This window comes from Pygoscelis adeliae, unplaced genomic scaffold (genome assembly GCF_000699105.1).
Source record: "Pygoscelis adeliae isolate BGI_AS28 unplaced genomic scaffold, ASM69910v1 Scaffold240, whole genome shotgun sequence".
In the NCBI taxonomy this organism is placed as follows: domain Eukaryota; kingdom Metazoa; phylum Chordata; class Aves; order Sphenisciformes; family Spheniscidae; genus Pygoscelis; species Pygoscelis adeliae.
The window spans coordinates 847,924-863,527 of NW_008824050.1; the positions used below are offsets into that span (position 1 = coordinate 847,924).

General features: G+C 42.4%; 1 protein-coding gene across 1 annotated transcript in view; it reads right to left on the bottom strand.

Moving 5' to 3' along the window:
• Positions 1-15,604, bottom strand: part of LPHN3 (latrophilin 3) — a 331,880-nt gene that overhangs the window by 265,116 nt on the left and 51,160 nt on the right. The window contains exon 2 of the mRNA XM_009333609.1: positions 12,114-12,327. Within this exon, the coding sequence (XP_009331884.1) occupies positions 12,114-12,327 (214 nt within the window). The remainder of the gene's footprint in view (positions 1-12,113; positions 12,328-15,604) is intronic.

Genomic DNA, 15,604 nt, shown 5'->3' on the forward strand with positions numbered 1-15,604 from the left:
TGGAATGAAATTATGCATGGAAACTCTGCTGAGAATTTTCTTCTTCGTGGAAGAACAAAAGATGCCCGACATGCTCAGAATTCAAATCAGAACCAGAAGGGCCCTGATTCCGTATACATGTTATCAATATGTCACACATTTGAAAATCGCATGGTATTTGCCAAACTTGAGGGTGTTCCCCTGGGAGGAAGGGGATTAAGATGTAACCTTGGGTCAAAAGAGGTTACACAATCAGGATTTCCCATACGAACACTGAGGAAATTAAATTCATGGTGGAGATGCTCGGCTGCTGAAATGCAAGGAAACACTGGAAGAAACTAAAATGATTAAAAAACATGAATTAATTATTTTATGCAGAAGAGCCCCAAAACACAGATTTGGCAGGAATACTCCTCAAAGTCACTTATTTATTCATTCATTTTAGTGGCCATGCTCTACTTTGTGAATTATTCTTGATAATTCAAGGAGACATGTAAGAAAGTACCCCGTTCCCACATATTTTAATACATATTCTATAGTCTCAAAAATGAAAGGTTTTGAACTATGTATCCATTTCTATGTGTGCATATCTGTGTACATCTCCACAGAAGACAGCTGAAAAAGGAAATGTTTGTTTTTCATCTCTTAATTATGTTTTCCCCCCCCCCCCCTCAGCCATTGAGTCCTCTGTAAGGCCCCCCCCCCCCCCCCCCCCCCTTAGTGCATTAATTTGGCTGATAAAGGTTTCTGCTCTCACTGAAGGGTGAGACAACAGAGCCTCTTGGAGCCCTGATTTTTGGCACCACCTCACTCCTACTTTATGCTTGAGGCTACTTCCCCTCTGACTGATTCTTAATTTGAATAAGCTTTCACTGCAGACTGTATCAGAACTGCAGCAAGTTAATCTTATTAAACCATACGAGTTTAAAAACTCAGAGCTAGATGTCAGGCAGGCTGTTTCCAAATTGGTATACTTAAGATCCAAATTAGATCATGAGCATAATATTAAAAGGCACTAGAGCCACCTAAGAGTGAACTTCCATTTCCAAAAGGAATTTCTGGACATTGGGAACCCAGGACTCATGACAGTTCAGCAGTAGTCAGGCTCCTGGCTGCAATGGGTGCTTCTAAGTGCTTTAAACCCTTAAAATTTAAGCTACAGAATAAGGCAATTAAGACATAAAGGAATTTACTTCACCTATTGTCAATACTAGCACAAATACATGGGTCCTCCTGAAGGATACTTTAGTTATAGGAGGTTTCTACTCCCACCCAAAGTCTCCTGACAAAAAACACCTTTGGAGGACGCTATATCAATTGGCACTGAATTTGTAAGCTGATGCAATGAGGTGCCTTTTAAGGACTATAAAAGAAAATCTCCATCCTCTTCCTCTCCCTTCACTCTTTATAGGGTACTTTTGATTTTTAAATAATTCACAAGTGTTTACAACTTCAGTTTCACTTCAGTGACCTCTGGGCATAGAAGACTGCAGTCATTAGAAACGGGGGAAGTGGTGACAGTAGGATGTGATCCATCCTTGGCTTGCCAACCTGCTCACATGCATGGTTTGCAGCGAAGTATGTGGCTGCTTAGTTGCCCTTAGGTCCCCTCGACTTTCAGCGACTTGGAGAGGTGACCCACCAGGTGCTTTTGACACCTGGACACCATCCAGGCCACAAAAAAGAAGTTTGCGGAGATCTCCTGGAATGCTTCTACCTCTGCGCCAGCTTCAGGCAGCTCCTGTCACGTGCATGGAGTTACACAAATACCGACGTGTTTTCTGGATTGCAGCCAGACACGACAGGCATCAGCCTGTGTTGTTTGGTGCCTGGCTTTAACTCTTTACATCTAGCTACAAGTGCAACTAATCAACTGAAATTGATTTTCCGGAGCTCAGTCTAATCCACTGCATTGAAGGTGACCTATATTCTTTGTGTGTATGTATAGTTACAGGGTTTGGGTTTTTTCAAGGTGTCTCAGATCTTACTTGCCAGTAATTCAAAAGGGTGCCAAGGAGCACTTCTGACACAGTCAGATTTAGAGGGATCATAAAGATTTCTCCCCTGCTTCCCCAAATATCAACAGTGAAGATTACTCATCTGCCTTCGTACATGCAATTCTCCATTACCCATGGGAAAAATCACTCAAGGTACCAACTTGAGCACACCTCCAGTCCACCAACATCCCTGACAAGAGCATAGTGCTCTGATACGCATGATTCAGATCCCAGACACCTGCAACAAGCACTGTATTTTTTTCCAGAACTAACCTTGCTCCCTCCAACCTAATGGTAGCTTTTATATTTTACTCCACATATTTGCTAGCATTAGCATCGAGGACCAAACTTTACTTCCATCAGTGCTAGCTGGACACCACTGTAATCATTTAAGTGGAACAATCTGTTCCAAGTGACCAAGTGAGCTAATAATTTATCAGGAACAGAACAGGCGTTTTGGGGAAGGATGTAATTATATTTGTGTGGTTTGTAATACTCTTAAGTCAAATGGGACATTCTGTGTAAATCAAAGCCACTTGGGCAAAGGAAGAGAGGAAGCAGTCTTTCCACAGAGAAATGGCCTCAAACTCTCAAATTTATCACAAACATTTTTTTCTCCCTCCTCTGTCCTTTTGGTTTTGCTTAAAATAAAAAAAAAAAACTTTCAGCATCTGAGTAGGCTTCACAGAGAGGGGCGGGGAAGTGCAAATAATAACCAAAAAATAACATCTTGCTTTTATATAGGTAGATGATGCAGCCTGAACTGGAACGCTGTGTAAGGTACAGCTCATCTTGTCTCAAACGTGGCAATGCAGAATTGAAGGGCATTCAGGGAAAAACAATGAGAACCTTCACACAGTCATAATAAAAACCTGAAACAACTCCCATAAGAAGAAATATCTGAAAGATCATAACTTTCTCCCTTGGAGAACAGATAAATTAGAAGCAATATGACAAATGCACACAAGCTAATGAATGGAAATGGAAAAGGTAGCTTGGATGCCTCTGCCTTCACAGTCTGAGGAGTGATGGCAATGAAATTAAAACCTGACAAAAAGCAATCATTTTTCACACAATAAGCTATTATCCTGCTGGACTTAGAGCTCCTGGAAGTCATCATGACCAGGGACTTGACGAGATTCAGAAAGGGTTTGGCCATTTATAGGGACAGCAAGAATATCCAGCAATTGTAAATAATGCTAACAAAGAAAATCTAGAAAGAATATTAAAAATCTTGGGCATTGGGGTGAAAGCCCATCTCTAACTATGAGGGATCAGGATGAAAAAAGGCGTGGGGGTGGCAGAGACAGTCCCTGCCCACTAAGGGATGCTGCGCCCTGACCCGAGGCAGGCAGGACAGGGCACGGGGGCACACCAGTGACTGCATGGGGAAACCCTGTTCCCATTCTGGCATCTGTTCTTCTGGCCAGCTCCAAATCCTCTCTTCTTCCCTTGCATTAGTTTTATAGCTTTCCGTGGTTCTTTTACCCATAACTTCACCTCCTATTCCTCCCAGCATCCCTGCAATAAAGTTTTTCCTTCTTTGTTACCGGTCCTACTCTGGATAAAAGCATGTAATATACTGCTTACTACAAACTGCAACTCTCAGTAACGGACTGAATGCTGAGGCCATAATTCAGTCTGGGGGCTCTACTACTGCCCATAAACTACTCGCTGTCTCCCAGTTTACGATGTCAGCAGGACTCCAGCTGAATTAAGGCTTCTACTGTATATAATGGACACCAATGTATTATCTTATGCATAATGCATAGAAGATGGCTCCCATCATAAATCCCATATCCTGCCCTTCCTTTACATCACAGATGTGGCCCAGCATCTCTTATGCACTCCGCTTACCGATACATAAAATCCTTCTCCTGAATCATAATGGCAGCAAAACCTTTTCTTGGGTCACTGCTTCTGATAAAAGCCGTTCATTCCCTCTTTTCTCCAGAGGTTGAAATAAACTTCAGTTCATCCCACTAACAAAACTCACACTTAAATTTAAGGACCATGTTGAACTGATGATCCAGAAACATTGCCTGCATCAGTCCATATTTTTGACACTGGCGAGCGAATGATTTGTGCCTAACACCCATCTTTTGCCTGTTTGCATTTGGTATCAGGAGAGCGATCACACAAAATGCAAAACTACACTGTGGATGCCAAACTGCAAGTGTGCAAAGGTGAGTGAGGTCTGCAGAGAGCATTTCTAGCCCTGCAGAGAAGTACAGAAATCCCAGGCATACACACAGAGAGGGCGTGGTATAAGCCAGTGCTGGTTGTACACGTCTTGGAAAGGAATATGGAGTTCAAGTTCCAAAAACGCCACAAATGATGCAGTCAAAAACGTGCTGAATGAAAGCTTTGAAATATCCTGGAGAATAGACAATCCCCTGTGTATAAACCCAATTTTGACCTCAGGCATAGACTAAGTGAGCTCTTTTGTACAAGAAGAAAGAAAAAAGCAAAAGAATGATACAGATGCATTACTTCAAAGTCATCTTACCTCACAGTCCTTTAACCATTATTGCTAGCTAGAAGACTAACCAGAGAAGGAGCATGCATGTATCTTTCTACCCAAACCAAATTTCTATGTTATCTTAAGATAGTATAAGTCCATTTAGCCTGAATAAACCTTATATACTATCTTGCAATGCTCTAAATCAATTTAAGCCTTGTGACAAAAGGACCAAGCATCTGAAGACCAAGCCCTGTGATGGCCTCATAAGGCTGTCACATTCAGGTGGACTGAAGATGTAGGACGACTGAGCAGAAGCATCTTCGATGTTCATCGCTTCAGCAATTTAGGCAATGGGCAGCAGGTGCCAAGCATGCAGATGTTTGGCTTTAAACTTCACTCTTCGGCCACCTCAGATAATGCTTTTCATGGTACAAAACCTGTTTCAGCAAAATCACAGAACAGTACCTGAGGGCCTAGAGCTGCATCTTCCCTGAGCGTCCTCCTTGCAGTTACAGGAGGGCTTTCTATGTGCTTGCACCCACCTCCTGCAACGTGATAATAAATGCAGTACACATTTCAACTGGTGGACACCACTGTCAGCAACATCTCCATCTTTGCTCAATGCTTCCTCCCCATGTACAAATTAGTAGCTGCTGTTCTCAACAAGCCTCAAACATTCAGAAGAAACAGATGACAGGAGCATGTTTTACGTAGGTCTTCTCCCACCGGCAAAAGCTACACATGGCAGGCTGCCAAGGGCTGGCCAGTCCCTTCCCTCTGACAGGCTGGAGCCGGCCACTTTCACACTAGTAAAGTAATAAACCTGGATTTTCCCTGCATGGTTTTCAGCACATCATGTGTTCAGCACTTCCGAGGCCACTTCAAGACATGATTTACCCAGGAGATTATCCCATGTCTTCTCTTTGTCAGTTAAGGCCAGTGAGGGGGGAAAAAAATGAAATGAAACAAAACAAAATTGCTGGCAAACTGAAACAGTCTTAGAAAACAGCAACGATGAGTTCCTCCAGCTTCCTCCAGCCTGTGCACTTCAAGGAGGCCTTTCCCTTTGGCCACAGAGGCCACCAGTTGGCACATTGCTTTCTCAGCTGAAGCCTGGATTTTCTCAAATGATAGCACATTGGAATCGCATGCTAACAGCAACCAAAAACCAGCAACCATGGCACAAAGCAACTGTCTATTTATTTATTTATTTTAAGTGGGGTGTTTTATAGCTGGCCACGGCTACCAATTGGTACCCGGGGAAGCCTAAAGCATTATTTTTGATCTACAGAGCCTTCCATGGTTTGGAACCTAATTACCTTCAGAAACTACTGCCTCCTGCTCATCTGTTACCATGGCAGCTGCAATCAGCTGAGATGCTTGGGCTGACAAGCCCTGATTTACTAGGGTACCAGGGCAATTCCAGGGGGCTGTCACTTTCAGAATTTACTCCTCTGCTTGGGTCTGACAGCATTTTCGGGAAAGGAAGAGGTATAAATTAAGACTGTACGGGCTGGGAAGTAGCGACCTTTTTTAGAGTGATTCAACAGTTCAGTGCACCCTGCTCCACTAGCACTAACTGTTTTTTTTTTTCCATTTTTATTTTCTCCCCCTCTTAGTAATAGTATATGTGCCCTTGTCCCAGGGTCAAGGTGCAGATGAGATTAGTAGACTTTGCTTCATTTTATAGTATCTTTCTGCACGGTGAGAAAATAGGTTGTTTAACCAAGTAGTGAGGCTTGTTTTCTAGCCTTTAAAATCAGAATCCAGGGAACGTGAGCTTCAGTATTCCCTGTTCATTTCTACTGGTTACAGAAACTACTGTTTAACTGAAACATTAGTATTTTTCCATATTGATGCTTTTCATGCGGCGATCTCAAAGCGCCAGACTTATGCTTCCCAGAAAGAGAAAAGCTTAGCTTTTGCAACATCTCAGTCCTTCAGAAATGCACTTCCCATGCCATCTGTGAGATAACAAATTTAGAAAAATGAGTATTATCTTGGCAGTCTTTGCAAAATGTACTCAGGATGCAGGGGAAGGCGCAGGGGTTCCTATCAAATGGGGCATTCAGTATCTGAGTCAGAGGTGATGACAACATCTAAGCAGGGGACTGTTTTCTGAGAAATATGCCATTAATTTTGTAGAGCCTGACACAACTGTGCTGCAATTCAGCTGAAGTCTGCTCATTCAGTCCTACTGATGGCCTTGTTATTACAGAGCCTCCAGGTCTGCAGCTCTCCTTGTCCTGCGCATCCTCCCCACATGCACCAGGACAAGCTACTTAATATAAAAGACACTACGAGAACATCCCAAAATTGGTATGATCAAAACCAGTGGCCACTTTAAGAATGATTAATGTGAATTATTCTATCTGTAAAATACAGATAACCCTGCCTCTTTATTTCCCAACGCAAGAGCAGATCACTGGCATTTGAGAAGTATCTTGAAAATCACAGGTGCTGATAGCATCAATAACAGCACACCATGAGATGCAATATTATTACAATAATAATGGCACTCGTTTCGGACTCCTGCATTTTTCAGGTCATCAACCAAAAACATTAACAAAATACAGCCCTTCAGGAGATGAAAAATCTTTGCAGCGTAATGCAAGCTGGTTCATGGAATTTCTTTCTTCTCACCCACCCTGTGCAAAGTGCCTGCTGCCACCCTTCTGACTACAGGAAAAGTTGTGAGAGCCCCTCCTCACATAAAAGGATCAGGCCCTCTGATAAAACTAAATGGAAATCTGAGAGCGTCAAGCAGCTGACAACAGTCTTACGCTCTTAATTGCACTTTTTTTTTTTTTTTTTTTTTTTTTTTTTTTTTTTTTTTTTTTTTTTTTTTTTTTTTTTTTTTTTTTTTTTTTTTTTTTTTTTTTTTTTTTAAACTCTAGGTCTTGACCTGCAGGCTTCATCAATGATGCCAACACTGAAACCACAGGGACAAATCATGCAGATTAGACTCGAACCTAAAGAAAACTAGCTCAGCTAAGCAACTGCAGCCCAACAGGGCATCTAGTACCTCCCAGCTGTGCCTCCTGCAAAGCTACTAGAAATTCTCTGTCTGCTCAGCCAGCGCAGGAGACTAGCAGAGCTGCAGCACCCACCTGCCAGGCCCTGACCCGCACTGCACCAGGGCGCTTTGCTGGGGGCAGACGGCACCATGGCCAGCTGCAGCGGAGCAGAGGGTACACGTCCCGGTGCACTGTGCAAGCTACACATCCTCCGCCAGAGAAGCCTCAGTTTCTCTGTCCTGGGAGCAGCAGGAAGCTCTGGAAAAGAGGTGTCTTGCCTGTGGGACACAAAATGGGTCCAGTGCTCCATTCAGGGAAGAAGAGGGGAGAGAGCTGAGCAGCTTTCAGCCCTCATCCTGAAGCCAGAAGTGGCAACAGTGGCACACAAGAGCTCTGCAATGCTCCGCTGTGGCAAAAGGCAGGACTTGTGCAAGCTGCCCCCTTTGCAAACTGAGCTCTCTGAGTTGCTGAGAGATATGAGAGAGTTCCCCAGCAAGAGCTTTCCATATTTTCTACCTGCCAAATTTTGAAAAGGTAGAAGGAATTTTGCTTTGATTTTGGGAACAGCTGCTGAGACCTGTGAACATTTCTCCCCTAGCTCCTCTGTTACGCCTGCTGGTTTTGTCTTATTGTTCTATCCCTCCTTTCCTTCCTCCAGCTTAAGAGTAGCAGACAATGGTTGGGGTAGAGAAGGATCCCTTTACTCCTGATATCTGGAAAGCAAAAGGAAAGCCTTGATCTTGCTTTTAAGGCAAAAAATGCAATTGTGTACATGTACCTACATGCCGGCTTTGCTACTTGGAATTTCCCCCCGCTTTTAACATTCAAGGTTAAAGCCTACAGGAAAGGACAAGGAGCTCAGTAAAACAGACTGTTTCAAATTACGAAGTTAAACACAAAGGCGGTATTGACAGCGCACAGTTCTGCGAACATAGATGCAAAACCTGATCCACCCATCTTCTTCCTTCCATTGGCTTCAACCTAGGAAAGTACATGGGCAGGCCTTCATTCCACAAAACACTTAAGCACGTGCCTTAAAAAGAAGCAAGCACTGGCATATTTGTCAGAATCAAGGAGGAGGCAACTAAATGTTTAATTCCCTTGCCTGCATTGCAGCCTTAAATTTGTGTGGCACTTTTACGCGGCGACTAGCTCCACTGACTTGTAGCGAAACCACCAGCATGCAAAAAGTAATCAAAGATTTTGTCTTTCTGAGCTGGGCATTTCCTTGGTGGAAAGCATCCACAAGAAATTCAAGAGAGTGCGCTGAAAGTTTTTTTTTTTTCTTTAGGGTGTTCTTTAATAGACTAAATGGCAGTGTTAACACTATAAAAACAAAGGCAATTCTTACAGGAATAGGAGGCTGCTTTTCCCTATTGTTCACAGAGAACCCCGGCTGTTTGAACGGATGATATGTTAATTTCGTGGCACAGTTGCTCAAGGGAGGACATAGTAAAGTCTCCCATGGTACAGTGCACACAGTTTACAATGAGCATGGTTAGAATTTAACTGTTTTTTACATCCCTCGAAAAGACATTTCTCCAAAGCAAACATGCTATGAAATATGTTTTTCTCTAATCATATCAGAAAAACTTCAGTCCATAAAGCCCTCTTTCTGAGCTTTTATGGGCAGCTGCTGCTCGAATGCTTGAAGGAAGAGCTGGCAAGTTAAAACACAAAATAGGCCACAGAGATTTAATTTCCTATAAAATAGCTCCCTATAAGCTGTTTAAATGTTCTTTACTTAGAGCAATACTCCAAAGATTTTAGAGTTTTTCAGGGCAATGCTTGCAGCAAGAACTCTTTGTGTTCCTTCTGCTCAGGGGGCTCCACAAACACACCATCAGATTTATGCCTTTCCCTTTCAAAATAACTCCACGTACTCGTCTGCAAAATTAATTTAAATAAACATACAGAATAAAGGAACACGCTAGCTTCATTTTTTTTTTTTTTTTGGCGGGGGGGGGGGCAGGCCTCGGCAAGCAATCGCTAATATCTACCATAAATCTGCTCACTCGCAGCCTCAGCTCACATACTAACAACATCTCTGTCTCACACAGACTTTTCTTCCCACCTTTCCCTCTCCCCCTCCCCACAGCCATGTCATAATGTGTCTAAGTTGGCTGTACAGTGTTGCTGATTAAAAACTGCCAGCAGTTAGACAACATATTATAAAACCTACAAGGGGACTGTGTATTTATGAATGCAATAATTAATCAATGCATAATAAGCACGCACTGCACATATCATTCTTCTTTCCATACGCAGACAGCTTCGATTACCACGCGGCTTACACTGCCACGAGGATCTTTAGTTCCCAGTAGCTGCTTCCCCACCCCGCAGCGTTAGCAAAGACAAGCTTATTGTATTAAAGCCTGCATTCATCTGCAAAACCACCCAAATACTGCTGAATTGATTAATTTTGCAGGTAGAGGCTTTCAGAAGAAAATGCCATAGTTAGTGCCACAACTACTAGGCTGTCACAATTTTCCTTTTAAACTACTTTTTTCAGAGGCTCAGCTAGAAGGCGTACTTGGAGCTGTGAGCTGGCAGACTAGTTTGCATCTTAAGAACATATTTAGTTTTAATGGTTTTATTTTTAAATTGTTTCAACTCTTTGAATTAATGGAGATTAAAAAAAGAAATGAGACTGACATAAAAATGCAAAATAGAGTATTTTTCCCCTTTTTAACCTGCCTTTTAACTAGAACCAGGTTATATTTATTTTCAAGAAACTCAACAGTACTCAATTAATTACACGATTGCACACTTCTTCATGAAAATTGATCATCAAATGGCTTAAATGGAAAGAGCCAGCGCCCTTTTCTGAGCCTCCTCAGTGATAAATGGCATCAGGCAAGGTCCCAGAGATATTAATATTCAGTCAGTAGGGATTTGCTTTTCCCTTGCAAGAAATTTCCCCCTCAGTGGCCGTCGTCTACAGCATCACTTTCTGCCCAAATGGGAAAACAGAGATGCTTTGCCCCAGAGATGCGCTTCCCTGCTAACCCTCTGATAAGCTGTTTGAGTCCGCGGTGATACCTGGAGCTGAGTAATCAACGTGAGTTTTCATCCCAGCGCCGTGTGCACACAACATGATTATGTGCCCTCCCTGACCAAAGGGCTAATGTTTATTGCAGACTTGCTACACGTGGGGACTGACCAGAAGATTGCAGGGCTCTGCATTTGGCTTGGAAGCTAGCGCCTAGAGGATGCTACTACATATATATAAAAATACTAATACTTTATCACAGCCCACAAAGGGGATGACACAGTTTTATTCTGCCAATATGCAGCGGATTAAGGGTTTCTACTTGAAGCCACTAACAACCTGAACAGGAGAATTACAGTAGTTCCACTAAAACCATGCCGAATCCCAAGGGACCGGCTGATGGCACGTTGTTATCCTTTCTGCTTGTCTTGAAAATGTAACCGGCACAATCCTACAAACAGGACTTCAGCCAGCTATGCAAGGAGGTTCCCCTTAAAGAATGGGCTTATAGGAGCCATATGCAGTGACGAGGATGTTTTTCATAAGACCTCTCAGCATGTTGAGATCTAAATCCTTGATGTGCAGCAATTCTAAAGGGAGCTCAAGAATAGCCGTTAGCATGTCAAATATAGATGAAACTCACGCTTTCTTTTTTGTTGCTCACACAATTCCATTTTTAGTGCAAAGTGTCTCACAGCAAACAATAGCAAGATACTCCATTAAAACCTTGCACTGCTTTAGCCATTAGGTCACCATGCAAACACTGTTGTCATTACTTCAATTAGCAACACTTTGCCTATGTCAATACCATTATTAATACCCTGAAATACTAATTTCTATTACGATTTAATTAACAGTCAAATATACTGAATAATTATTCACGTGTAGTTATTAGGAGTAATGTACTGAATACAATTACATTGTCAAGAGCTGTGACTTACGAATCCTTCCCACAACACCTCTTGTGCCAGAAAATACCCTGAAAAATTCAGCAACAGTTAAAGGCTTTCCATAACCAGGATACCTCTAGGTTGGAATAAACTGTTAGGCCCTGGCTCTGCAGGGGCAGAGTCTGTCTACATGGCTTGTATCTCAGTTACCACTTCCAGATGCAGTAGTCACACTTAACAGGAATAGTTATTATACAGAAATTTAGCAAGTCTCCTGCAAAACCAATGTGCATGCAGCAAGTCCTTGACTGGGAATTCAGATCCTCCCTAAAACTAAGCCTGGCAATGATGGAGATGGGAGACTTTTCTTTGTATTTTGAAAAATGTAAGTGTTATTCTGAACACAAAATATTGTTTCAAGGAGATTATTGGCCATCTGTTTGAACACAGCACAAAAAACAGTGAACGTGCATTTGAGAAAGACTTCATTTATACGTTCATTAAGAGCCTTGATATTTAGGTATTTCAGAGGTAAAATTGGGATGCAGTGAGTATCAAGATGACTGATTAGTAGTACTTACAGCAAATGTTATTTATATTGCGTGATGCTAACCCAACTCTGTTAAACCCACAGTTCAGCAATGATAGCTGTAATTCTGTGCACAAACATACAGACTAAGTACCTGCATTTTCTCATGCAAACACACAAACTGGTGTGTACATACCAGATTAAAAACCCAACAGTCAGCAAACAAAGAATATTAAATACTATACCTTTGAGTCATAATCTTATAGGCATCTGGCAGATAACAGCGGATATTCTCCATCTGAGCAGGATCAGAGTCACAGATTTTATCATCAGTCCTCCCGTAGTTGGCACTTTCGATCATGATAACATCTGTTCCCGGGCAGCGAAGCTCTATGGGGTAACTCTCGCAGGACAGCTCCCTTCGGACCACAGCCATGGGGACCGGGGCACGGCTGAAAGCTGCAAGGATTAACACAGAAACACAGCAAACATTTACTTTCCACACTGAGGCTAGGATTAAAAGCGGAACGACGTTTAGCAGCAGGTTTTATCCATATGCTGTACTGAGACAGTTTTGGTACTATTGAGATATGGTCTGCAGAAACGGGGTCCGATCCCCAGCTTGTTGGCTACCCAGAGGAATCACTTCTCCACTCAGCGACTTGATCTTCTCATCTCAAAAATAAGCTAATGATCCCTTTTATACAGGGCTTTAGATACCCTATTGAAATAGGTAAATAGCAACTATGGCATTGTTATTACTTCTACTTACCAGGTGAAAAGCTAGTTGGCTTTGATATATAAAATTACAGTCTTGTGTTGTACCTGATCAACTGGAGGAAATTTTCTGACAACGAGCAATCCAAGCATCAGGATCCCACCTGCTCAGCAAGATTGCATCTGTCCTACTGCAGATGTAATAACATCTGCATTGCTCCTGGTCCTTTTCGTGGTCCTTAGAAAACATGAACCTAATGGCTTCTGCTGTAGTCTGCAGCATGCCAGGGGATGGCCTGCGGGTTCTGGCAACCATCCCGAAGTTTGGGCCCTGCAGTGATATTTTCCTTGGAAAGGCCAATATATGGGGCACTGGGTGATTAAAGTTCAGCCTCAGCTTTGCGTTGGATCTGCCTGGATGTTCAATACTGGCACATACTTGTAAAGTTAATTTAAAGAGGTCTCAGAAATCTTACCTGTTTTAAAAGAAATCCAGGCTACAGTTTGCAAAAGAAAAAAGAAACACGCTTTGAGATGCCTTGAAAACAAAGCCCTGAAGTATTAGTAAGTAAACTCACATAACAACAAGCAATAATATTTCCCATCTTTACAGCCTCTTTGATCCAAAGATCTCAAATAGCTTGACAAATGTGAATGTATTAATCCCCCAAATATCCATAAAAAGTACCTACGCGTTGTCATTCTCATCTCAGCCACAGAAGTGTTATGTGGCTTCCAGAAGATCTCACGGGAAATCCAGAGTGAAGTTGGGAACCAAATACTTGTTTTCTAGCTGAGCGCACCGGCCATGAGCTGAAACAAAAGCCAACCCCTTCCCTTCCTTATTCCACGAGAATGAAAACTCACCCACACCAAAAAAGGTTTCCAGCTGCAGGGATGATGTGCCCTTCTGGCTCCATTTTGTACTACTTCTAACCACAAAACTGAACATATAAACTAAACCTGTATCTATGTGATGGTCACAGAGCAGTCAGGGAAGGTTTAACACTCTAACAGATCCAGGGCTCATCTGACACCGAGCATCTTTCAACAACTCACTTTCCCCCCGGCCCCATTATAAAAACACCAGAATACCCTCCCCAGAACGAGAAATCCCTTCCAATGTGCTGTTGTCTTGTCCCATAAAACTTCCACATGGTACTTGCACACCAAGTTTGCTTATGGCAATAAGAGCGTACTGATGTTTCTCGGTATTCCCCTTAACTGTATCAAGGCTGCTCTATCTGGCTGGCTGGCGGGCAGCAATCCAACATATTACTCTAACTTCCATGAAGCCTTCTATTATTGTCAGTTGTCTCATTTAGATTTGTATTATTGGACAGATAAATATTCCCATTTCTGTAAATTTGCAGAGATTAATATCAGATCCTTGATGTGCCAGAGTTGTGGACTAATTGCCAAACTCCCAAAACAGACATGCATTTATTCCTGAATAATAGCTTCTACAATTAGCATTGCTTTAGGGTTTGGATCATGTAAGATGTCCTCCTTCCCTCAGGTTGGAGAAACAGTTTTGCCCTGAGCTCGTATTGCACCATACATTTGTGTAATGCAGTAAATTCTTACTGTGACCAAGTTGTCCTGTTACAGAAGGAGAGAAGCCAGGAGGACAAGCGTGAACCTCTGAGACACAATACCTCGTTCTTACCCTTGGCTTTATGTCACTAATCAACGACAAGGTCAGTGGAGGAAGGATGGGACATAAAGTTAGAGACAACACTTGATCGAAGAGATAAGCCTGTCAGAAAGGCAGAGTCAGCAAAACCCAGCAATTTTAGCCTGCCCTACAAACAACTTCAGGAGGTATTAAGTCCACTTAAAAGGATCTGTCCACAGAAGCCTGCAGCAGCCCCTGCTCTGCGAAACACTGGACTCTATGGCAACGGTGGGGAGTTTATATTTGCCTGCATTATCTTTAGTGTTCACAGGCCCAGGGCTGAGCAGAAAACTTTTGATGCCAGGCTGCTGATTTTGGAGAAGAGCTGTGGTGAGCTCTCTTTTTCAAGCCTCTTCTGTACTAAACCTGAGCAGACTGGCAACATCGGAGGCAGAAGGTTTCTAGCAGCTTTTGGCAGAACGCTGACCAAGTGCTCTCCCTCCTCCTGCTATGTGCTTAGAGGACTCCTATTAACCGCCAAGAAAATGGCAAAATGAGGTTTACAGTCGATATTAGCTGTTTGGGGCTATGGTTTGGCCCAGTTCTTGGGCAATTTGGATCCTTTTCTCTGAGAGGCTGCTGTAGGCTACAGAAACAGCAAAGACAGTTGCTAATACTACTTTACTTTTTACAGTTCCCACTATAGAAAAAAAACCCTCAAACCTCTGACCCACAGGCTTCAGAAAGTATATTTTTTGCTGTTAATTCCTATGCATTTTTTGCAGTAACTATACCATATTGTCAAAGAAAGCAGACATTAAACATGTGATGGTTGAGGAAAACCCCACTTAAAATCGCAGAAATTAACTGTCTGGGAATTCACTTGTACGCACCTGGTGTATTTGTCAAACAGCAATCCTGTACATATGCAGCTAATTTTAGCTTTCGTGTTTTGTTGGAAATAAGACATTAGGAACTGCTACCAGCAACATGGTTTTATTAAAATAGAAATTTATCTGAGGGCAAAGATAGCATCCTAATCTCGCAGCAACTCTAGCAACAATGATGATGCAGTACTTCAGGATTCTGGTAGAAAATTTCACAGTTAATATGAAAATACAGAGGTTTAGTAAAAGCTGTTAGACATGTTTCTGTACCAGGTGTGAGAGCACATTTCTTGTATCTTAGGCATCTTTCCTGTACATGAGACTTTACGGCACTGATCTACTAAAATTGCATGAATGTCAGTCCCTGGTACTCCAAAAAAACCTCAAACCAAAACCAAACACCCCCCTCCAAAAATAACAGCTCATGTTCTACTTCCCATTAAACAACCTCTGGACAAATGCAAACATTTCCAGATGTGGCTTTCTGTTTACTGGAACTCACCTTTTTGTTTCT